Source organism: Salarias fasciatus, chromosome 7 (assembly GCF_902148845.1).
Source record: "Salarias fasciatus chromosome 7, fSalaFa1.1, whole genome shotgun sequence".
In the NCBI taxonomy this organism is placed as follows: domain Eukaryota; kingdom Metazoa; phylum Chordata; class Actinopteri; order Blenniiformes; family Blenniidae; genus Salarias; species Salarias fasciatus.
Window position 1 is genome coordinate 33,086,400 of NC_043751.1, and position 24,433 is coordinate 33,110,832.

At 43.1% G+C, this 24,433-nt stretch overlaps 1 protein-coding gene across 1 annotated transcript in view; it reads left to right on the forward strand.

Annotated features, from left to right (window-relative positions):
• LOC115392397 (UPF0606 protein KIAA1549L-like) overlaps window positions 1–24,433 on the forward strand; it is a 153,069-nt gene that overhangs the window by 110,309 nt on the left and 18,327 nt on the right. The window contains exons 15-19 of the mRNA XM_030096987.1: window positions 2,965–3,206; window positions 3,304–3,469; window positions 5,436–5,533; window positions 21,874–22,019; window positions 22,102–22,256. Coding sequence (XP_029952847.1) covers window positions 2,965–3,206; window positions 3,304–3,469; window positions 5,436–5,533; window positions 21,874–22,019; window positions 22,102–22,256 — 807 coding nt within the window. The remainder of the gene's footprint in view (window positions 1–2,964; window positions 3,207–3,303; window positions 3,470–5,435; window positions 5,534–21,873; window positions 22,020–22,101; window positions 22,257–24,433) is intronic.

Genomic DNA, 24,433 nt, shown 5'->3' on the forward strand with positions numbered 1-24,433 from the left:
TTCGGCAGACTGGGCTGCTGTCTTTGATTAGTCTCTCTTCCATGTCTTTATAAAAGCTGAAGTACGTCCAGACTTTGGACTTGGTTTGTTCGGAGGGTGTAAAAATCTCTGCACTGCCAGCAGTACTGCCCTCCGCCATATTTACGAGTTGTTTGCTGTGCGGTGCGCCTGTGTCCGATCGACTGCCTGCTGCTGCACTTCTCACAACAATAGTGGGCCTATTCCTTTTCCCATTTCTATTCCATTTTTAAGAAACTAGGAGGTGTGATATCCAGGTTTATATGGAGGGGTAAAGCGCCCAGAATTAAAGTCAAAACATTGTACAGTGCCTCTCGTCATGATGGGTTAAAACTCCCCAACTTTAAATTATTTTACTGGGCTGCTCAACTGAGAGCCCTCTGGTTCTGGCAGACAGAGATGCCCCATCCTCCAGCATGGAGGCAAATAGAGCAATTTTACGCAGCAGAGTGTCACGCCCTGTGCCCCTGCGGCCATGTGGGGGCGCTCGGGTCCTGTTTTGTGTTTGTCTGCCCTCATGTTCTCCTGCCTGGTCACCTGCCTGCTCCTCTTGTTCTCCTGTCTGGTCTCTGTCTCGTTAACGCCCTAATGTGCTGCACCTGTCCTGCCCCCTTTATTAAGCCCCAATCTCCTGGTGTGTCTTGTTGGTTCGTTGTGTGTTGTCCGTGTCCCTGCTTGCACCTCAGCTCAACTTGCGTTCCCGTTCCCTGGATTCCTGCAAATAAACCTCCTCAACCCTGCCTGACTGCCTGTGCTTGGGTCCTTCCATCCTGCACATGTGACACAGAGCTACCACTGGCTGACATCCCTTATATTAATTCAATTCAATTCAATTCAAAAAAACTTTATTTGTCCCCAAGGGGCAATTCAGAACTATATCACACTTTGAAAGACGGCACAGATAACCCAGTCATTAGTCATATGTCTAAATTATGATCAACTACACAGCTCTGGCAGTGTGCCGTATCTACATAATAACACGGCGTTCCACAATAACCCAGCGCTGCCACCTGCACTAAGAGACGGTCTGACGAGGAGATGGTATAACATGGGCATTCAAACATTTGGTGACCTCTATGAAAACGACACACTGAAATCCTTTGAACAGTTAACAGACACCTTCAATCTTCCAACAGCACACTTCTTTAAGTATCTGCAGGTCAGACATTTTATCTGCTCCCAACAAGGTGGACGTGTAACATCTCCAGAACCTCCTGTATCTGACAATATCCTAAAAGACATCCGACACCCGAAGGGCATGGTGTCTCTGATATACAGCAGGATACTAGATATGTTAGCTAATAAAACCCTGAAATGCAGAGCAACATGGGAACTGGACCTTTGCTTCAGCTTTACAAATTCTGAATGGGAAACTCTCTGCAGTACAGCTCAAAACTTTTCCTTTAATAGCAGTCACAGGCTCCTTCAGTTCAGTCTCATTCATAGAGTTTATCTTACACCTGAGAGACGACACAAAATGCACGGTACGATCTCTGAGCTTTGTCCTCGGTGTAAAGTCACAGTAGGGAGTCTAATTCATATGTTTTAGGATTGTGTAAAGCTGAAACAATTCTGGGACCATGCACTTAAAGATGTCACCGGGATAGAGATCCCTCACTCGCCAAGGCTGATTTTGCTTGGGGAGCTATCTGTTCTAGATGGGTTGTGGAAAAAACGTTTTCTTAGGATATCCCTAATTGCTGGAAATAAATGCATTGCAATGTTATGGAAAAGTGAAAACACACCCACTGCTTCAATGTGGCTGAATGAAATTGCATCATGTATGGCCTCTGAAAAAATATGTTCAATATGAAGAAAAAAATCTCACCTTTTTGAAAAATGTTGGGGGGACTTTAAAGGTACCTTCATGACCGCTCACAGGGAGCTGACTGAGCTGCTGCTGGGGTAGTGGTGGCGGCGGCTGGATGTGGCGAGCTGATAGGCCTGGTTCTGTTCTTCTACAGCCAACTGTTGACCTTTGCTAGGCTTTGAGGTTCTTGGGCCACTCATAGTCCTATGTTACTATCATTACTGTTATCACTTATGGTGTGTAGACACACAAGATTATGCTCATTGAAATATATTGTTTCTCCTCTCTTTCTTTTCTTTTTTTCTTTTTCTTTAATTTATTTTCTGTTTTATCTTTGTTTTATTTTAATTTGTTTTGTTAGGGTTAAAGCTGGCTTAGAGGGTTTGATTTGGGCGGGGGGTGGATATGGGTTTAAGTACTAGCTCCATTACTGTTAATGATTCTGTGATTTGTATTTGTAAAAACAGCAATAAATAATTTGTTAAAAAAAAAAAACAATAGTGGGCCTATTCCTGAGATTTTCCAGATTGTGGCAATCAAACACAGTTTATCGGTAATTAAAATTTGAAACGGTAGTATTAACCGTCAGACATTTTACCGCGGTTTATCATTTTTACCAGTAATCGTTACATCCCTGACCTGGATCAGGGAATCCAGGTAGGCTGGAGCCGGTCTTGTAAATGTTTTGTTAGCCATAAGGAGAGTTTTGAATTTGATTCTGGCTGCAACTGGAAGCCAATGAAAAGAGATAAACAGGGGAGTGACATGAGCTCTTGTGGGCTGATTGAAGACCAGATGTGCTGCTACATTCTAGATCATCTGTAGAGGTTTGACTGTTCATGCAGAGAGACCTGCCAGAAGAGAGTAGCAGTGGTCAATGGGTGACAGCACGAGAGCCTGAACCAGAAGTTTTGTGGCCTGTTGGGTCCGGAACGGTCTGACCTACCTGATGTGATCCTGTAGTCCTGAACCTTTTCATACTGTCCTGAAATGTCTTGTACCATCCTGAACCATGCTGTACCTTGCTGTGCCATCCTGCACAGTCCTGAACTGTCCTGTACTGTAGGGTACCATCCTGTACTGTACCGTCCTGGAACCGTGCTGTACCATCCTAAAACAGCAGTTTTGCCCAACAGGGTGAGCCGGAGCCATTCGAGGAGACCAACGTGGACCGTCTCATGAGTTCTCTTGGATATGGAGGCAGATCGACAGGAACTGGAAACAGCAGTTTGGGGGTGAAAGGTCATCGTGGTTCTGATTCATCCACCCTCAGCTCGCAGCCGTCCATTGACGAAGTCCGCACGCAGATGCACATGTTGCTAGGAAACGCCTTCAGTCTGGCACTGCCAGACCGCGACCCTCCTTCCCCTCCAAGCAGGTGAATTTATATGTTCTTACAGAAGCATCTGTATTGGAGTGTGAAACGATTTTCCTAGAGCTATCGTCTTCTTCCTTCATGACTTTCTCATCAAAAGCCACCACCATCATCACCACCATGCTCACAGCGCCTACAACCCATCCCACAGCGCCCACTACAGCGATGGGGTGACCAGCGCCCCCGGGACCATGAACCATCCCTGTGGGAGCCGGCAGAGGAGCTTTGCCTACGAAGACATGCACCAGTGCAGCCTGCCCAAACCGGTAAGGCAGAGGAAGATATCCAGGAGCAGGAGAACACATCAGTTTTGGGTTTACAGACATTTGACACACTATTCTAGAGAATGCTGGAGAACTTTAGAAGCATGAACATCCTGAGTGTGAGGAGAACTCTGCTCCATGTAATGGACCACGGATATTGGCATAGCTGTCAAGTCATATGTCATGTCTCCCTTATCGGCGGCGGGGGGGGGGGGGGGGGGGCTTTCTGTGGCCATCTGTACAGATGTGAAAGCATTTTTGGTAACGTAAAAATAATAAGCCAAGTAGCACACAAAAAATATTACAATCAAATTCGTTAAAAACAATTGTTGCAGTAATCTACCTTGTGATAATGTAATTTGAAAGAACACAATAAGAATTCTGAATAGAGTTCTTATTTCTCAACTAGATATATAGACTTGTAATTACAGAGTTTTTAAAAGTCCCTGCTGTCTTCAGCTGGTGGGTGGAACAGATCGGATGGTAAGTCCGTACTCAGTCGGTCCTTCAGTGGATCCGCCACAGTTCACCACCTGGGACTTGGGAACAGGTCCAGAACACTCAGAATGTGCCCTGGTTTACCAGCTTTCCTGCATAACTTCCTCACCAACCCACCTTATCTCCCTCGCCCCACGCTCCCCATAAACTAAACAAACACTCTTCCCTCTCCCTTGAACCAATCAGAGCTATGGCAGACACAAAGCCGGCCCCCTGACCAATCACAAACACACATACCTGGCTATGAACTTGACTGACAACCAGGCATCCAATTACTGTTCAGTTGATTTTAGATTTTCTCTTTTTTTTTTCTTTTTAGCATAGAGAAATGGCCAAACACCCATATTTGCTAAAATTGCATTTTCCCCGTATTAAAATAAATCTCCAAACACTTGTTTGTGTAACTAGTCTACTATATGATGTTATGTTAATAAAGTTTAACTGAAGTTCACCTTGAGTACGTTTCCATGCAGCCAATAACTCTTTCAAACTCTTTTCAAACTGGAATGTTGGCAGGAAGCCAGCAGCGCGTGGCCGTGTAAACACCCGCCAAAACCCGGAAAAGCTCATTTTCGAGATTTGTAAAACCCGATAAAGACCGCTGGGTTCCTCCTTTTCAAACCCCGCAGTGCCGCCGTGTAAACAGATAACGAGTTAGGAACATTGTTTTTGGTTCTGCGCATGCTCCATCCGCAATGAATCATGGGCTTTTGAGTCCAGCAACGAGTAGGCGCCAAACTCACAACACTTTTGTCCCTGTAAGGCTTCCGTAACGCACGATACGAACTGTTATTCTGAGCGCGCACGTCGCACATGCTTCCTTCTGAAAGTCGGCGACTTGTACGGCCTGCAGAGAAATCATGAACAGCAGAACAACCGTTCTGTCTGCGTTCCGTCTGCAGAACGGAGTCACCGCAGCGTCTGCCTCTGCAGGCCAGTGGAGGAGGTTGCCAGATCTGTCGATCGAACCCATAAAAAAATCTGAAACTCGTAGAAAGCAGCCCAAACCTCCACCTCGGTTGAAAATGCAGGTTAAACTGTATTTGTATGATTAAAAAAACACGTCATAAACACATAATCATTTAATCAACCCATCCGACGTGTTCAAAAAGAAGCTTGCTTTGGCAGAAATCCCGCCCAACCTGGCAACACAGAGCCGCTCCGGTCAGAGCTGTTTTGTTTTGAGAACAGCATGACGTGCGCCGTGGTTTGGAAAGGGAGATCCCGACTGAATGCGCTGACTTGTAAACGGGGAACTCTCTGTCTGCTGCAGCAGGGAAACGGGGTTTTCCTGATGTTTCAGAAACCAGATATTGACCTGAACCCGAATTTTAGCTGCATGTAAACGTAGTGCTTGTGAATCATCCTGGGATCGATACACATGGAACTGATGGGTTCTCCATGTAGTTCAGGGTTCCTGAGCTTTCCTTGTATCTATACATCTGGAACTAAAAACATTCTGCTTTCACAGGGTTTTCGCTTCACCCAGCTTCCTGATATGGGCATCGGTTCTCCCCCACCACTGATTCCCTCAAGACCTGGAGCTCCACCCGGGACGTCGCTGCGACGGTAACACACACACACACACACACACACACACACACACCAAAATAATATCAAACATCACGTTCAGAGTAAAGAATAGTTGAATACCAGGTAATCTTCAGGATATGTTTAAACGAAGGAAAATATAATTTTAAGTGGATTGTTTTCTCTTTTTTTTTTTAATTTGAAAGTAACTACATAGAAAAGCTTTTGTGTTTGTTTGGAAACTATGGAACTATCTGAATGCTGAGTTGAAACGATGTCTAAACAGAGCTGTTTAAAAAAATGTGAAAGATACAATGATACAAATGCATAAACATTCATGAAAACTCTTGTTCCTCTTCCTTTTTTAACTATTGATGTACTTTTTTAATTAACTATTTTCTTTTATTTAAACTGCTTCATTATATAATTGGTTGTTTTGTTTATGTTGTGGTTGTGGCTGCACGGTGGCGCAGTGATTAGCGCTCTTGCCTCACGTCGAGAATGTCCTGGGTTCAACTACCGGCTGGGGCTCGGGGCCTTTCTGTGTGGAGTTTGCATGTTCCCCCCCGTGTGTGCGTGGGTTCCCTCTGGGTACTCCGACTTCCTCCCATGGTCCAAGAACATGCATGCCAGGTTAATTGGTCACCCTAAATTGCCCCTAGGTGTGAATGGTTGTATATCCCTCTGTTAGCCCTGCAACAGGCTGGTGACCAGGGGGTGCCTCCCCACAGCAGTGCTGTACAGACAAAAGCGTCTGCTAAACTAAATTGTTATTGCTATAATTATTTCCATTATTTGGCAGGTATACTAAGTTGATGATTTAGGTAAACGGGACAGGATGAGAGAAGTTTATTCTCCATCTTTTAACATGAAATAGACAAACTAATTTTGATTCTGTGGTTGTTTTTTGTTTTCATTTGGTATTCGTATGTCTTTAGTTTATAGTCTACTGCCATGTTTAAATGTTGTTCCTGTTCAAAATAAATCCATAACATAAATTTTAAAAAAATGTGCATAATGCATGTTGGTGCTGTGTGGGACAGGTTACATTTCAAATTAAATTGAGCTGTAAATGGACTACACTTATACAGCGCTTTTCCTCTGTATTAACAGACCCCAAAGCGCTTTAGATTGTAATGTCACATTCACCCATTCACACTCACATTCACACACCAGTGGAGGCGACCACCATGCAAGGCGCTCAGTCCGTTCACTGGGGGCAATTTGGGCTGTCGGCTCTATAATGTGTTTGACAGTCCTGCTTAGACTTAGTCCACAAATAAATATTTTAATCTAAATCTTCAGCTCCACACTGCACAAAGATAGCAAAATGACGATACATATTTACAGGATGCAACAGGCTGAATGTGTGGTTACCTTGGACAGCTGTCACTGTCTCCTGTTCCTCCCCAGCATTGTTCTGAAGATGCTCCTGATCACACTGGGTTCAGATCTTAGGTTCGAACAAGTCAGTGGTGGAAGCTGCAGTGACTTGTTGTGAAGACTCTGATAAGAAAACAATCGATCAGATATCAATTCCTTGAATTGGCTTGGCAAAAGTTAATGGGGTGCCAGATGCTGCTGAAACTGTGAACACCTCAGTCTGTTTGAGCTGCTGATGGACAGTTTGAATCCCTGCCAGCTGACCAGAAATTCCTGGTTTCCACTGTTGGACAAGTTACGTTGAATTAGTAGCTTACAGTTGACAGTTACGTATTTCAAAGGTCACTCCATTGCTTTAAGTTACTCGTTACTTAAGTCACTAGTTATTAAAAAAGGTAACTTTATATTTGCTTTCTATCCCATAATGAATGTGTTGCCTCCCAAACTGGATAGCCAGGGAGGCTGTCGGTCCATCCTATCCTTCCACAAGCACAACGTGCCACCTAGTGACCTGAATGTGCAATGGTTGTGTGACAGTGTGAGTGCAGTGAATGAAAATAACTTAAAAATGATAATGTCTGCCTTCCTCTCATTTCTTTCATCTTACTGTTTTAATTTCAATCAAACAATCAATCTTGATTTATAACGGGCATCCAATTAAAAAAAAGAGGAAAAAAAACACAAAGTGCACTACGGTATGAAAAACAAAAATTGGTATATAATAAAATAAAACATAGCCCCACCTTCACTGAAATTGCATGTGTGCTCACACACACACACACACACACACACACACACACACACACACACACACACACACTCCCACTTTAAACTTTAAAATATAAAATAGGATAAAGAAATCAATGTAAAATAAGTAAGATGAGGTTAAAAAGTGAAAGTGCACACTAAAATAAAATAATGGTGAAAATACGAAAAATGCAGACAGTCAGTGTGGTAGCCTTTTCTCATCTGGAAAATATAATTTACTTTTTTTTGGATAAATATTGGTAGAAGTTAAATGTAAATGTAAATTGTTATATGAATTGGGATCCAACTTTAGTGAAACTTTGGTGGATCACATGATAGGAAACGTTATGTCAGGTGATGTCAGTCTGCTAATGTCGGGCAGGTGATGGCTGTGGTTCGACAGATTTAACTACACGCAAGCAAAATAGGCCTAATTAATTATGTTCTTTACTCTCTTCATTTTTTGGTGGAATTTTCATTATCTATGGAATTTTTGTTCATTTTAAAGAACATTTTGTGAACATTTTTTGCTTGTCCGGTGTTTGATGGTGACCCCCCCTTCAGTTCAAGATAAACTTAACTATTTGGAACAACATACCACTGGCCAGCCGAGGCAATCTGTTTGCAGCTGTTCGCATATGGAGCCAAGCACGGGGTATAAGCAAACAATAGAGCAGCTTGAATGGGATATTGGAAACAAGGTAAAGATTACGCCGGCCTTCATGAGCAAAGCTTTAAGTTGGTCATCCCCCAAACCCCGACCATTAGAGATAGTGTTCACTGAGGTCATTCTTGATGTTCTTGCAAAGCTGCAACAACACCATGTTTGAAACTGACTATACAGATGACCTGGAAAATGCATCGAATATGAGAATGATTGTGTCTAAGCTGCCATTTAAGCTGCGGGATAGTTGGAGGACGACTGTCTGTGCTATTCAGGAAATAGAAGGCAGAACACCAAATTTTAAAGATCTTCGCTTCATTGAGAGTAAAACTCGTACTGTGCTTGATTCTGTGTTGGTGAAGCTGACATTCCTGTGGCTGTGGACAAAAGGGCCAAACTTAAGGTGCTGCAGAGGGACGTTTAAAGAAGCAGTGTTGCTGCCGCTGTGGCCACCATCCCTGAGTGAACTAAAGTTAAAAAGGCAGTGAAACAAAAACAGAATCATATATCAATCAATCAATCAATCAATCAATCAATTTATTTTTGTACAGCCCAGTATCACAACAACAGCTGCCTCAGAGGGCTTCAAGATGTTACATTGGTTGGTAAAAATAAAAACAGTGAATACGCATAATATTAATATGTCAAATTCACAGTAACAAGAAAAAATGAAGCAACCACCGCCTTCGACCCTCACATCCGGCAATAAGAAACTCCAAAAACCCAGTGGGAAAAGAAGAAATCTTGGGGAGAACCACAGTATGGAGGGATCCCTCTCCCAGGGACGGACAGCTTTGGCAACAGCTAGCAGGTGAAAAGCAATGAAGGGACTAAAGGGAATAACATTCAGACATTAGAGGAGTTTTTCTGCATCGCTTCTAGGTAGAATGTTTCTTATTTTAACTATGTTGCGCAAGTGGAAATATGCTGTTTTACAAGCCAGGTTGATGTGTGCTTTAAAGGAGATATCCTGATCAAATAAGACCCCGAGGTTCCTGACAGTAGAGGAGGAGGATACACTGACGTTATCTAAGGTGATAATCTGTTCAGATAGACACTCTCTCAGTTTATGGGGGCCTAGTATAATGACCTCTGTTTTGCCAGGATTCAGACGGAGATAGTTCATAGTCATCCAGGTTTTAATTTCTCTGATACAGTCACTAAGTCTGTCTGTTTGATTAGTTTGATCAGGTTTCATAGATAAATACAGTTGTGTGTCATCTGCATAGCAATGAAAATTGATATCGTGACTTCTAACTATGTTCCCTACAGGAAGCATATATAACAAAAATAAAATTGGCCCGAGCACGGACCCTTGAGGAACCCCATAACTGACCTGGGAGCACGGTGAGGACTGTTGGTTAACGTGAACAAATTGGTACCTATTAGATAAATAGGATTTGAACCAGCAGAGGGCTTTTCCTCTGATGCCAACCTCACATTCTAACCTCTGCAGGAGAATATTGTGGTCGATTGTATCAAAAGCTGCACTGAGGTCTAAGAGGACCAGGACTGAGACTAGACCTGCGTCAGCCGCCAATAGCAAGTCATTAGTGACTTTAACTAACGCAGTCTCAGTGCTGTGATAAGCTCTATATCCTGACTGAAATTTCTCAAATAAACTATTGTCCTGTAGGTGGCGGTAAAGCTGTTTAACCACGACTTTTTCCAGGACTTTTGAAATAAAAGGCAGATTTGATATCGGTCTGTAGTTGGCTAGAATATCAGGATCAAGATTAGGTTTTTTCAGCAGTGGTTTGATTACTGCGAATTTAAATGACTGTGGCACATAGCCAATTTCTAGAGACGTATTTATTATAGTTATGATCGTAATTAAGATAACTGGAAGAATATCTTTGAAAAGCTTAGTTGGAACTGGATCTAGGAGACAGGTCGAGGTTTTAGAAGACATTACAATTGAAGTAATCTCAGCCCCATTTACTAATGAGAAACTATCTAGTATTTCAGGTATTTCAGGTGGAGGCAGTGGCTGGATTCCCTGAGCTTGATCTGAGGAAAGCGCTTCAATGATTTTACCTCTGATGGTTATGATTTTATCATTAAAGAATTTAAGAAAGTCATGGCAGTTTAAAGATTCTGGGATTACTGGTTCCACTACAGTATGACTGGTTGTCAGTCTGGCTACAGTGTTGAACAGAAACCGAGGGTTATTTTTGTTTATTTCTATTAAACGAGAGTAATATAATGTCTTGGCTTTAAAAAGAATTTGTTTATAGCTTAGCAAGCTACATTTCCAGGCCTTCAGAGATTGTTCTGATTTAGATTTACGCCACAGTCTTTCTAATTGCCGAGTTTTTTGTTTGAGAACACGGGTTTCAGAATTAAACCATGGAGCAACGCGCCTGGGTCGATTGGTTTTCAGCTGCAGCGGAGCCACTACGTCAAGGGCAGATTTTAGTGAGTGCATAGCACTGTCAACAAACTGATCACTATTATCACCACTGGTCAATAAGCTCATTTCTGTGAGTTCACAAGATAATGCAGCAAATGCAGGCTGGATCAATTCTTTGTACCGAGCCACAGATTTTTCAGATAATGTCCGTATCAGCTGAATTTTATCTTTTTGAGCAGAGTAGTCTTCAATCAAAACCTGAAAAGTAATTAAAAATGGTCTGAGAGTATGGGGTTCTGAGGGAGAACATTTAGGTCCCTGACCTCTATCCCATATGTTAAGACCAGATCCAGGGTGTGCTTGTGACTATGAGTGGATTCATCAACATTATGAGTGAAACCGATACTATCTAATACTGCAATAAACGCATTACCCAAACTGTCACCAGCATCATCCACATGGATGTTAAAGTCACCTATTATAAGGATCTTGTTATGAGTCAATACTATATTGCTTATAAACTCTGAGAACTCAGTTAAAAAGTCAGAGTAAGGACCAGGAGGTCGATACACAATAATTAATAGCACAGCTTTTTGATTCTTCCAATTTGGACAAGTAAGCGTTAGTATTAAGCTTTCAAATTTAACATTAGTTTTGGGTTTAAGAAGAAGACTGGAGTGGGATATCACTGCCACACCTCCACCTCGACCTGTTGATCTAGCTGTTTGGAAATTAACATAGGTTGGAGGGGTACATTCATTGAGCCTCACATAGTCATCTTGCTGAAGCCAAGTTTCTGTTAGAGCAAGGAGATCAATGTTATTGTCACCGATAAGGTCATTAACTAACAGAGATTTAGTGGAGATCGCTCTAATGTTTAGTAAACCACATTTTATGTACGAGGGGGGACCCAAAAGTTTCCGGACTGATTCTATTAATAAAAAAATACAATGAATTTCCGACTTTGGCCGCTAGATGTCGCTACAGGATAGCCTCATGCATAACTGTGCCAGGTTTGGTCTTCCCCCGTGAAGCGGTCAGCTGACAGTCACTGTTTGTGTTGACAGAGTTACACCCCGCTCTTCGGTTTTTCAAGATGGCGGATATCCACTGATATGCGCTCTGTCCAAACATTTAGTTTTTTATTGGGAAAACAGCGGCAGAAACACTCACCATGTTGCAGACATTCTTTAAGAAGGATTCTCAGGGTGTCTGAGTGGTTTGGGCCCTTTAAGAGTAATCAGATTACATCACGAAGACCAGGCACGCAGAGGACAACAATCCACTTCCAGAACAGAGGAAAACCTCACAAAAACTGAAGAAGACGTCCTGGTAGATCCACGCAGGACTTTTGATGACATTGCAGATCTGATGGGAGTATTGTAGAGATCCAGACAGATGATCCTCAGGCGGTTATTAGAAGCAGTGAGACGAAGGCTCCCGGAAATGTCCTCATCATAGCAGACAGCAGACCACAGGACGCCCCGTTACGCACAGAAATAGCACCAAATGTTGTGCGTAAAGCATATTTTTGGACTAAAACCGTGACCAGCCAGCCTCCCCACCGCCATATTCCCCTGATCTGGCCCCAGACGACGGCTTTTTGTTGTCAAAGGTGAAACTGGAGCGGCAGCGGAAAGGTAAGACAGGCGTACAGGCGGGGGAGGGAAAATCGAAGTTCTATCTTTCCGGCACAGTTACGCACGGTCATGGCGACTCTTCTGAACAGTGAACATCTCGGGTGCAGCGTTGTATTCAAGCCAAAGGAGAGGATTTTGAAGGTGACAGTTTCAAATAATTGCGAAGATTAAAAAATAAAAAGTTATAACTACAGTCCGGGAACTTTTGGGTCCCCCCTCGTATTTCCTACTGGAAGAGTTATTCTGTCTCATACAGGTGTTAAGCTTTTTACCCATTGACTTTTTTTTAATGCTTTGAGCACTTTGGACAGACACAGTCTCTGTTAGCCTAGGTAAACCTCCATGCTTGACTTGTAAAAATCCGGGAGCAGGATTAGTGACGGGATCAACAAGATCAACAGAGGAGCGTTCTACACGACTGCTCTGCGCCCGGGGCTCATAGCTGGATTGCCAATTTAGGGTACAAAGCCGATCAGCCATATTGTGAGCTAAAAGGGCTGCACCATCATATATGCATGTTTTGTGAAAAAGGAAAGGAACTGGAAATGTGTCCCACACGTAAACACAAATCCAACACAGAAAAAGTGGAGATTACGAAAACAAATGGGTAACGCTTCCTTTTACGGTACTGTAATTACCATGTATTAACATGGTAATTGCAAGGTAAGTTCCATGTAATAAGAAGTTACTGTAAAGTTACCATGTAATTATAGGGTAACTATGTTGCTAATTACGTAGTACTTTTAGAGTAATTACCAAGCCAATTCCAGGCAAATACCAAGTAACTACCTGTAGTAAGTATTAATTACTGGGTAGTTATAATGTACATAGCAACTACGTTGTTAATTTCCAAGTACTACGTAATTGCTGAGCAATTACCATGTGATCACTGGGAAATGAATATATTTTACTAGGTATTACTAGGTACTGCTAGGTGTGTACGCTATGTATTTCCCTAGTAGTCAAGTGGTTTTTATTACTTACCCGGTAACTTCTTAGTATTTTACAGTAACTACAACATTTACCTGGTAATTACGGTTGAACTGTACTGCAAACTGAAGTGAGGCCTGTTTCCACACTATTACCTGGTAACTACTGATTCGTTACCCAGGAACTGCAAATATACCTACCTCGAAATTGCAGTTATTAAAGTGGATGTGTACTGTAAAAGGAAGTGAGGTCTGTTTCCATGTTATTACTTGGTAATTACTCATTTGTTACCCAGTAAATAGAAAAAAAAAATATCTACCTGGAAATTACATAGTTATTAAAGTGGATTTGTACTGTAAAAGGAAGTGAGGTCTGTTTCCATGTTATTACCTGGCAATTACTCAGTATTTAGCCCGTTACTAGGAAACTTTAACATTACCCCACACACTTGCAGCAAAAATGCAGCAAACCCCATCAGTGTCTGTGATCCAGTCTCTGAACAGCACACTGTATCTGTCAGGAGATCAGAGTTTCCATCAAAACCACCATCACCAGCCGTCAGATTACATTAAGATGAATGCATTATTATTACACTTCCTCACTCCAAATACCTCACTGTGACAGACATGCAAACACAAGAAAACTGCCAAAGATAAACATTTTAATCAAATGGAGTTCAACTTCTTATAAAACAGTTTACAAAACAGTGCAAATTTTTCGCAGTCAGGGACTTTTTTTTAAAGAATCAGAACAGATTTCTTTTGCAAAAAATAAAATACAAATAACATCATCATGTGTTTTCTGCAGACCCGTGGTGAAATACATAGCGTACACACCTAGCAGTACCTAGTAATACCTAGTAAAAAATATTCATTTCCCAGTGATCACATGGTAATTGCTCAGCAATTACTTAGTAAGTACTTGGAAATTAACAACGTAGTTGCTATATACATTATAACTACCCAGTAATTAATACTTACTACAGGTAGTTACTTGGTATTTTCCTGGAATTGGCTTGGTAATTACTCTAAAAGTACTACGTAATTAGCAACATAGTTACCCTATAATTACATGGTAACTTTACAGTAACTTCTCCTTATTACATGGAACTTGCCTTGTAATTACCATGTTGATACATGGTAATTACAGTACTGTAAAAGGAAGCGTTACCCAAATGGACTATGTTTTGGATGTTTGCAAAAGGGACACATCAGCAAGGTGTGTAAAAACCGCATGTCATGTGAAATTTGTAACAAGTTGCATCCCACAATCTTGCACATTGACCCCAAAGAAAACCGAAAAGAATGTTCAGCTCCAGCAAAAGGAACAGAACCATCAATGTCAAGTCCTTTGGTTTGGCTGAATGCTAATGGCTAGTGCAAAAAGGTGTGCACTTGCAATAGTTCCAGTGCAGGTCAAGTCGGAAAAAGGAACCAAAATTATACAAACCTATGCATTCTTGGATGGAGTAAGCTCGGCCACGTTCTGCACAGAAGAACTGATGCATCAGATAAATGTGAATGGAAAGAAGCTAGGCATTTTGCTCAAACCCATGGGTCACAACAAGCTAGTGTCTGGCTATGAACATTCATGGATTGGAACTTGCTGCTCTCAGATAATAATAATAATAATAATAATAATAATAATAATAATAATAATGATAATGATAATAATAATAATAATAATTTATTCAATTTAAAAGCGCCTTTCACAACACCCAAGGACGCTGAACATTTAAACACCAAAAAAATTAAAAGCAGTATTAACAATATAAACAGAGAGCAGCAACATTGAAAGGTGAATGCGACTATGAGCCATTATTGAAGTAGGACTGTCTGAACAGGTGAGTTTTGAGACTGGCTTTAAATAGTGGCAGGGAGTCAATGGTGCGGAGGTTGGGAGGGAGAGCATTCCAGAGCTGGGGAGCAGAGCGACTGGATGCTCTGGACCCCATGGAGACCAGGCGGGCAGGGGGAACAGAAAGCTGAAGGCGCGAGGATGAGCGGAGTGAACGGACAGGAGTGGCGATGTGGAGGAGGTCGGATATGTAAGGTGGGGCCAGGTTATGGAGTGCTTTGAACATAATGAGAAGACTCTTATAGTTAATTCTCTGTTTTATTGGAAGCCAGTGGAGTTGTTGTAAGATGGGGGTGATGTGGTGAATGGCGGGAGTCCGGGTAATGAGGCGAGCTGCAGAGTTCTGGAGGAGCTGCAGTTTCTGGAGGGATTTGTTGGGGAGACCAAGGAGAAGTGCGTTGCAGTAATCAATCCGGGAGCTGACAAGGCTGTGGACGAGGATGGCAGTGGTTTGAGGAGTGAGGAAGGGTCGGAGACGAGAGATGTTGTGCAGGTGAAAGTATGCAGACCGGGTGATGTTATTGATGTGGGAATGGAAAGAGAGTGTACTGTCAAGGATGACACCCAGGCTCTTGAACTGAGGGGGGGGGGGCAGTCGAGTTGTGGATGGAAATGGATAAACTGTTAGATTTGGAGAAAGTGGAGGGGGTGCCTACAAGGAGGACTTCAGTTTTGGAACTATTTAGTTTCAAGAAATTGAGAGTGAACCAGGAGTGAATTTCTTGTAGGCAGAGGGAGAGGGAGGCTGGAGGAAGTGATGGAGATGGCTGGTAGAGAGGTAGAGCTGGGTGTCGTCTGCGTAGCAGTGGAAATTTATATTGTGTTTACGGAAGATGTGACCAAGTGGGAGAATTTAAATGATGAAGAGAAGGGGACCCAGGACAGAACCCTGGGGCATGCCGGCAGAGACAGAGGAAGTGTTGGACTTATGAGATTTCAGTTGAATGAATTGTGTGCGGTCAGAAAGACAGGAGGTGAGCCAGGCGAGGGGTGTGTGGGAGATGCCAATGGATGAGAGTCTGAGAAGCAGAGAGCTGAGAAATGGTGTGGAATGCTGCTGTGAGATCACGAAGGATGAGAATGGAAAGTAAACCAGAGTCTGAGGCTAAGAGGAGGTCGTTGGTGATTTTGAGGAGTGCTGTTTCAGTACTGTGTAGGGGACGGAAGCCGGATTGAAACTGCTCGTAGATGTCATTGGTGATGAGATGATGGTGGAGCTGAGAGGCTACAGATTTTTCAAGGATTTTGGAGAGGAAGGGTAAGTTGGAAATAGGACGAAAGTTATTGAAATTCGCTGGGTCCAAGCCGGGTTTTTTCAGGATAGGGGTCACAGCAGCGGTTTTTAATGAGTGAGGGACAGTGCCAGAAATAAGAGAGGAATTAATGATGTTGGTGATGAGAGGAGCAAGTGAAGATAAGCAGGTTTTTACAAGAACTGTAGGGAGGGGGTCCAGCTGGCAGGTGGAGGGTTTGGCCTTAATGAATTCAGAAATGGTTTGGACTGAGGGGAGGACAAAGCTAGAGAATGGGGTTACGATGGGCAAGACAGGGATCGTAGAGACTCCAGAGACTGCAGGACCACATGTAGAAAGTTGCTGGTGGATGTCAGAGATTTTGGAAGCAAAGAGGTATACGAGGGAGTTACAGAAATCAGTAGATTGCATGTGCTGGGGGAGAGAGTCAGGAGGTTTTGTGATGTTGTTGAGAAGTGAGAACAAAGTTTTTGAGTTGTGTTGATTGGAGTGAATTAGACCAGAGTAGTGAGGAAATATGGTCCTTATAAAGCATGACATGATTATTGTACATTTCTTTGTGTATGGTGAGTCCAGTTTTGTTGTAAAGCCGTTGCAGTTGTCGACCTCGGGATTTGAGCTGATGGAGGTGAGGGGTGAACCGGGGTGAACCGGGGTGAACCGGGGTGAACCAGGGTGCAGAGTGGGAGAAAGAGACGGATCTGGTTTTTAGTGGAGCATGACTGTTCAGGAGTGTATGGAGGCTGTTGTTGTAGTGGGAGACCAGATCGTCAGGTGAGCTACTGACAGGTGTGCTTGGGAACTTATTAATGTCCGAAGAGAAGGTGTCAACATTTATGTTTTTGATATTGCGGAATGAGATGGTATGGAGGAGGATAGTTTTGGATAGAGAGAGGCTAGTATTGAAGTAATTAGCATATGGTCAGAATATGGCAGCGTGACAGATGTAAAGTCAGAAGGAGTGATACCAGAGCAGCAGACTGAATCCAGAGTATGACCTTTACAGTGGGTTGGGAAGTTGATGTATTGTTGCAAACCAAAACTTTCTAAACAGGATGAAAAATCTTTAGAGAGAGGATTAGTGGTATTGTCCATATGAATATTGAAATCACCAAGGATAATTGTATTTTGAGACAGAGATGAGAAGTGAGTAAGTAGATGAGAAAAGTCATTCAAAAAGTCCTTATTATATTTTGGCGGGCGGTAGACGGTAGCCACAATTACAGGAGAGGGTCCAGGCAGCAGTGAGGCAGAGTACTGGAAGGAGGAGAACACCTGAGCAGCAGGTACCGGCACGACTTTCCAACTCTGGCGGTGTAACATGGCGAGACTCCGCCCCGCCCACACGTGCGGGGTTGACAGATATAAACAAACCCAGGGACGCAGACTCGTTCAGAGAAGCAAAGTCATTTGGCTGCTGCCAAGTTTTAGTTCGGCACAAGAAGTCAAGCTTTCGATCCACAAGGACATCGTGGATGAGATGCTCCTTGCTGCTGAGAGAGCGGATGTTGAGGACACCGAAGTTGAAAGTGGTGGAGAAGCTCTTGGCCGTGGAGTTAGCTGACTTAGCTAAGCTAGCCAGGACGCTGTGATCAACATCCCGACCAGCATTACGGGATGGACGGCGAAAGGTGGACCAGAGCGATGCTATTGGATGAGAGCCAATTGTACTGGAACTTACAGCGTGATCCACGGTGAGTGCATCTTTGTCGGGGCTGGAAGGTGATGTCTGGTGGGATATCGATCGCAGGTGGTGGCAGCAGAGCGAGGACATGGTGCCGAAGTTTTAAAAGTTTGTCAGCAGAGTACAGGAGGACTGCATTTGTTTGGGGCCAGGACAGGTATGACACGAGGAGCCAGATGATGGCAAACCATCTCGTTAATTGATAGATCCATATCGCTTCTCGGGAGAAGAATACGAGGGCGCCAGCGGTCCGAGGTAAGCCACAGGTCACAGGTCCAGGAAGGCCACAGGTAACAGCCGAAGTCACAAGTCCATCACAACATTCAGTACTGTGCGATCAGAGTTTTATCTTGTTTAGTTTACCGGTGAGCAGCGGCAGCAAACGCGCGCCAGCGTTCACTCAACCGGGACCGGAAGCATCACCAGAGCTGGATAGCCAGTGATAGATGAAAGACACATTCATTAAACTGTCTGATGTGTTCCCACATTCCAGTTACCAAGGAAAGCATGCCCAAAGAGGAAGACATAAGAAAATGGTCATACCTGGAAAAAGTGGATCTGACAGCCTTTAATGCGAGTATTGGACTACTTATTGGGGTCAACACACCGAAAGCCATGGAACCATGGAAAGTGATGAACAGCCAATGTAGTGGGCCATATCCAGTAAGAACCTTGCTTGGGTAGGTCATTAAAGGGCAACTCTGGTTTTTTGACACCTGGACCTTATTTATAGGTGTGTGCATGCTCTTATACTCACTCAGACAAACACACTGCAAAAAGTCCAAATCTGAGCAAGTTTTTTCAACTTGTTTTGAGTGAAAATGTCTAATTTTACTTGATTTAAGATAAATGTACTTAAATTTTATATTTGATCAAGATACAAAGGCTTGATTTAAGAGAAATTCTCTGAAATCAAGAAAAATTTTTGCTTGTTCTATTGGCAGATTTTTTTTACCCATTTCAAGTAAAAATTTCTTAATTAAAAAAAAATCTGCCAATAGAACAAGCAAAAAAATTTCTTGATTTCAGTGAATTTTCTCTTAAATCAAGCCTTTTTATCTTGATCAAATATAAAATTTGAGTACATTTATCTTAAATCAACTAAAATTAGACATTTTCACTCAAAACAAGTTGAAAAAACTTGCTCAGATTTGGACTTTTTGCAGTGCATGGTGCAGCTCGGAGTCCTCCAGAAGTTATTTAGATCCAACCAATTTAGCGGGGGCCACGGCAAGGGAGCTTCAGCGCGGGACATAATCTCTGCAAAATCACTAATTTCGGCTATATTTCTTCATCCCTCGCCAGTGTTATCATAAAGTCAGCTCGTCTACCGTCTTCAGGTGGGTCAGCTGACAGTTTTCGCTAACTTAGCCACATTTAGCTCGGATGGGAACGTTGGAGCTCCTCTCCCCAGCAGAGAGGCACTCTGAGTCAGCTCTGCTCTGCTCTGCTCTGATGGGATCTGCTGCTTCGCTCTCTCTGACCCTGCTCTGCTCTGATGGGATCTGCTGCGCTTCGCTCTTCTCTGACACCATGCTAACTTAGCCACAATTAGCTCGGATGCTGGAGCCTCTCCCATCACCCATGCTGCGGCCACACGCACAGCGCTCCTCGCCCGGCTTGGAGAACTCCAGAGACTCTCGGTGAGGAGAAACTTCCAGGAGCGACCCGCAGCCCGCGCGCAGTGCGCCTCCGCTGGGCACCGGAGCTCCGCAGCCTCCCAGCAAGTCAGACGCCCGCGCACCGTGACAGCTGAGGCCGACTCAGAGTGCCTCTCTGCTGGGGAGAGGAGCTCCAACGTTCCAATCCGAGCTAATTGTGGCTAAGTTAGCACGGTGTCAGAGAAGAGCTAAGCGCAGCAGATCCCATCAGAGCAGAGCAGGGCCGACTCAGAGTGCCTCTCTGTTGGGGAGAGGAGCTCCAACGTTCCAATCCGAGCTAATTGTGGCTAAGTTAGTGAAAACTGTCAGCTGACCCACCTGAAGACGGTAGTCGAGCTGACTTTATGATAACACTGGTGATGGATGAAGAAATACAGCCGAAATGAGCGATTTTGCAGAGATGATGTCCCGCGCTGAAGCTCCCTTGCCGTGGCCCCTGCTAAGTGCGGCTAAATCGGTTGGATCTAAATAACTTCTGAAGGACTCCATGCTACACAATGTTTGTCTGAGTGAGTATATGAGCATGACACACCTAGAAATAAGGTCCAGATGTCAAAAAACTGAAGTTGCCCTTTAACAGGCGTTATCCTATTGATGAACACCCAAGACTGCTTCCTGATTATATATTATATTAATATACTATTTTAGGGCTTGTTCAGTGGTGTTTTCTTTTATAATTTCAGTTGTTTTTACTGTGGCAGGTGGACAGAGATGCTGGTGGGACGAAGGATGAGGAAACCCTGTCAAAGTTTCCTCCTCATTGTGGAGCCGTGTGGAGGCCGGCTTTACACTTTCTGTTGTGTTTTCTCTTGTTCAGTTTCATGCAGTTTTATTTTCATTAGAAATTCTTGTCAGTTTCTGAATAATTGTATTGCAGAATATCATTGTCAACAAAGATTCTATTTTTGTATTAAACTGTTTCAAACTCAAGCCAGTCTTTTTTAATATTTCCCAGTGTAATTATATTGATTCATATCTATGATTTCATGAATACTGGTTTCTGCTGCTCTTAAAGCATTGAAGAGACCAGAGAGACTATTTTACCTGCCTGCACAGAGCCCAGCCTTACCTCGCAGTGAAGCTGTGTGTTTAACAACCAGGAGCTCCAAGTCTGCAACAAAGACCGGCGAAGAGGCCAGGATGCAGGGCGAAACACTTTTATTTCCAAAATGTGAAAAACTTCACAGATTGTCAGTTATCAGTGTGTGCATGGATGTGGTTGTGTGTCAAACTATGACAAAAAGTGGTGCTACTGAGCCCACATGAGTGGCGTGCACGGGGCATCAGCCAGCCGTCGATGTGTGTGCCTTAGAGAGATGAGGAGGAATTTAAGTACAGATGTATCCTACACAGAGTGAACCAGTATGCAGCCACTGACATAGAGAAGTTGTCACAAATGTTTGAGTCCATTCAGCTTCCATTTGAGGGTATAAATATCAGAGCAATTCAATAATCCTTTTTTGGACAGTTTTATCTTTATAAAGAGATACTCTTAGATCCCTGTTAAAAAAAAGACAGCAAATCAGTCAAAACAAGAGATTCAATTAATACAAATTTTTGGATCTTAACAGAAATTTAGCTTGGTGTAGATTTGGCTGTACCATAATATCGATGTTGTTTGTTATAAAAGACATTGTTCAAATTTAAATTGAGAAGAAAGCACAAACCTTCACTTAAAAATTTTTTTGAAAATTTTCAGTCAAATCATTTTTTTTACTTTAACCCCTGAGAGGAGAAGCTTCTGACAGCCTGTTCCTCTCTGGAGAGAGAACCATGTTTCCCAGAATGAAGAGTTTTTCTACTAGGATACTTGAAGGAATGGTGCATTCAGTTTAAGAGAGTTTCTTTGTCAGTGGAAATTGATTTGGAGTGTCCATCGCTGTTGCTCTTGATTTGAGGCTCTCAGCTACTTCAGCTTCAGCAGTGGCATAGGTGTTTTCCTCATTCATTGTAAAGGAAAATAATTCTTCCTCTCTGTTAGAACCCAGGTTCAGTGTTTTCTCATTATCGCTGGTGCCTGGTTGTTGCTGCTCTTGCTCGAGTAGAAGTTTTTGTGGCGCTCTGAAAACTATGACATTTCCTTTTTCCACCGACAGTAACTTTAATTTCCCCTGCAGCTTTTTATGCTACTGAGTCAAGTTCATCCCGATTGGCATTGTTGCTGTGTGCAGCCCAGTCCCTGAATATCTGCTCCTCTCTGTTAATAGTTCCACTCCTGATGTTAGTGTGAAACCTCGTGTGTCCGAGGCCTCGGACCTGCAGACCCAGCAGCACAACGGTACCCCCTACCTGCCGCTGTCCAGGACACCTTTCCCTGCTGTTACTGTCGACCAGTCCATCAGCACCTACTCAGGTGAAACGCAGCTCTCCACCACTTGACGGGATGGACAGGCGAGCTGCATGCGTGTACTAATACAATTCACTCTGTTGTACAGGAAACCCAATAACAGCTGTCTATGCCATATCGGCCAACCGCCCAGGATACTCCGACTACTTCGTCATGTCACCTCCATCCTCGTACCGGAGCCCGTCCTGGATGTCCTACCCACCTGAACCAGAAGATCTACCCCGACAGTGGAACGACACGCCGGTGGGTCTCTCTCACACACACACACACACACACACACACACACACACACACACACACACACACACAAGCTCGTTTGTGTGCACACGCTGATAGAGGAAGGGCAGTAAAACAAGAAAGGTCACAATACATGATAATAAGTGTCTAGAAACGACCATGTTGTAATTGGCACTTCATAAATAAAGCTGAATTGAATTTAATTGAATTCCAAAATGTCCTGGACATGTCTGGGTTAAAACCTTCTAGATCCAAGTGTTAATGTCACGTATACTAGAACGTTGTAGATCCAGGTGGTGGTCCAGATTTAAAGTGTTGACCCCTGAAGACAGCAGCTAATATTGAGCTATAAACTCAAAGATGTTTATCAGTATATTGTTTTTGCTATAGAACTTTGTTCTCAAAGCTGATTGTCTACTTTGGTGGTCATACTTTTTACTTAAGTTTTTATTGGTTTTCTCTTGAAAGTCAATATAAAAATGTCTCTCTACTGGAGCAGTTCAGCTTTAGGTGTCAACTAGGGTTAGGGTTGGAGATTAACCAGTTTTACAATTACCACGATTATAAAATGCCGTAGTTGGTTAACCGTAAGAATTGTAGAACCTACGGTATCCCGCTTAAAAGTCTCACACGAGGCTCAAAGCAAGTTTACAGCAGGCAGGTATATTGTGAGAATTCATATCTCCTGGCACTGCAATTGAGTGTTTAGAATTCAGTTTAGGCCATTAATACACCAATATAAATGATGTTGCTATACTCTGCATATCTGTACATAAACTAATCTCTAAACATAGAGTTGTTGTGTCACCCTCCTGAATAAATGCACGCTCCTGTGGCTGGGGATATAAGGCTTTTTGGGGTTAAGACCTTCTGCACTGCGCATGTGGACAGGGTGTTGCGCCAGAGCAGAACTCACCGGTAAATAGATGAGGGCAGAAGGACCAGCTCCCCCAGAGTTATATCCACACAAGAAGCAAATAAAGTCCACTTGTGGGACCACACTGGGTCCCCAAAAGATGACCGAGATGTTATTGATGGACATCCAACATGCAAACTTGTCGTCGGAAAGCTGCAGCTAAAGGGACCAAAAAAAAGGAAAATGATAGATCTTGGAGATAATCCTCCATTGCTTTATGTTCACCTTCAATTCAATTTCAATTTAATTCAGCTTTATTTATATAGCGCCAACTGCAGCATAGTCATTTCAAGGCTTCTTTTACAGAGAAAACTACACAGATCCACATGGGGAAAAAGAGACTGAGGAGAGGAAAAATTCCCTCTTAACAGGAAGAAACCTGCAGAAACAGGCTCAGAGCTGGAGACACATGCAGAGCCAGGCTCAGAGGAGGCGGCACTCTGCTATTCTGGCTGAGGTGAGGGGACAGAGCGAGAGAGAAAAGAACAGGCGAGGCGTAAATCCTCTGAATCAGTTCGGCATTGTTCTGCTCAGTGCAGGTGGATCAATACAGGAGGCCTCAGATGATGACTCTTGGCGATCAGGGAGAGCGAGAGACGATGGCTAATGGCATGTACCAGTGAAATGTGGAGTATAAAAGGAGAGAAGATGGCCTTCCTAACTGAAACTGGTTCCACATGGCAGGAGCCTGAAAAAGTAAAGCTTAAAGGTATAATGGACGATGTTTTAGCCAATGAATGGCGTGATGATAGCATCAACTATTGGTCCTCCGACATGTCAATCACGCTGAAGAAATGCTTGCATCACGCCATCAAGCGCGCTCGTAGGAGCAGCAGAGCAGGTAGAATGGTCTGGCGCATGCGCGTTTTCAAAAAGCGAGTAACAGACATTTGGCTTCGACTTTTTCGAGAAAATCGTCCATTATACCTTTAATTAAACAGAAATATCCATAACACCTGGCCCATGCACACACCAAGGAAAGATATTTTAGACTATTTAATCCTGTAGATTTATTTTACCACTTTATTTTGGTTCTACTTATGTCAGGAGATTATGGTAGCCTTTAATCTGAAACCTGCCAACAGGACTTAAAGTTTGCTATCATTTTGTAATATTTCGTTATTGTTATATAAGAGTCTTTTATTTAAGAAGACAGAGAATTTTTACATGTTCAAGTATTATTGAAGCATTTTTAAGAACAAAAGAATAATCGAAGTTGCTTCTTTCCATTATGTCGATAATCTTGATATAGTCATAAAATTGCAAC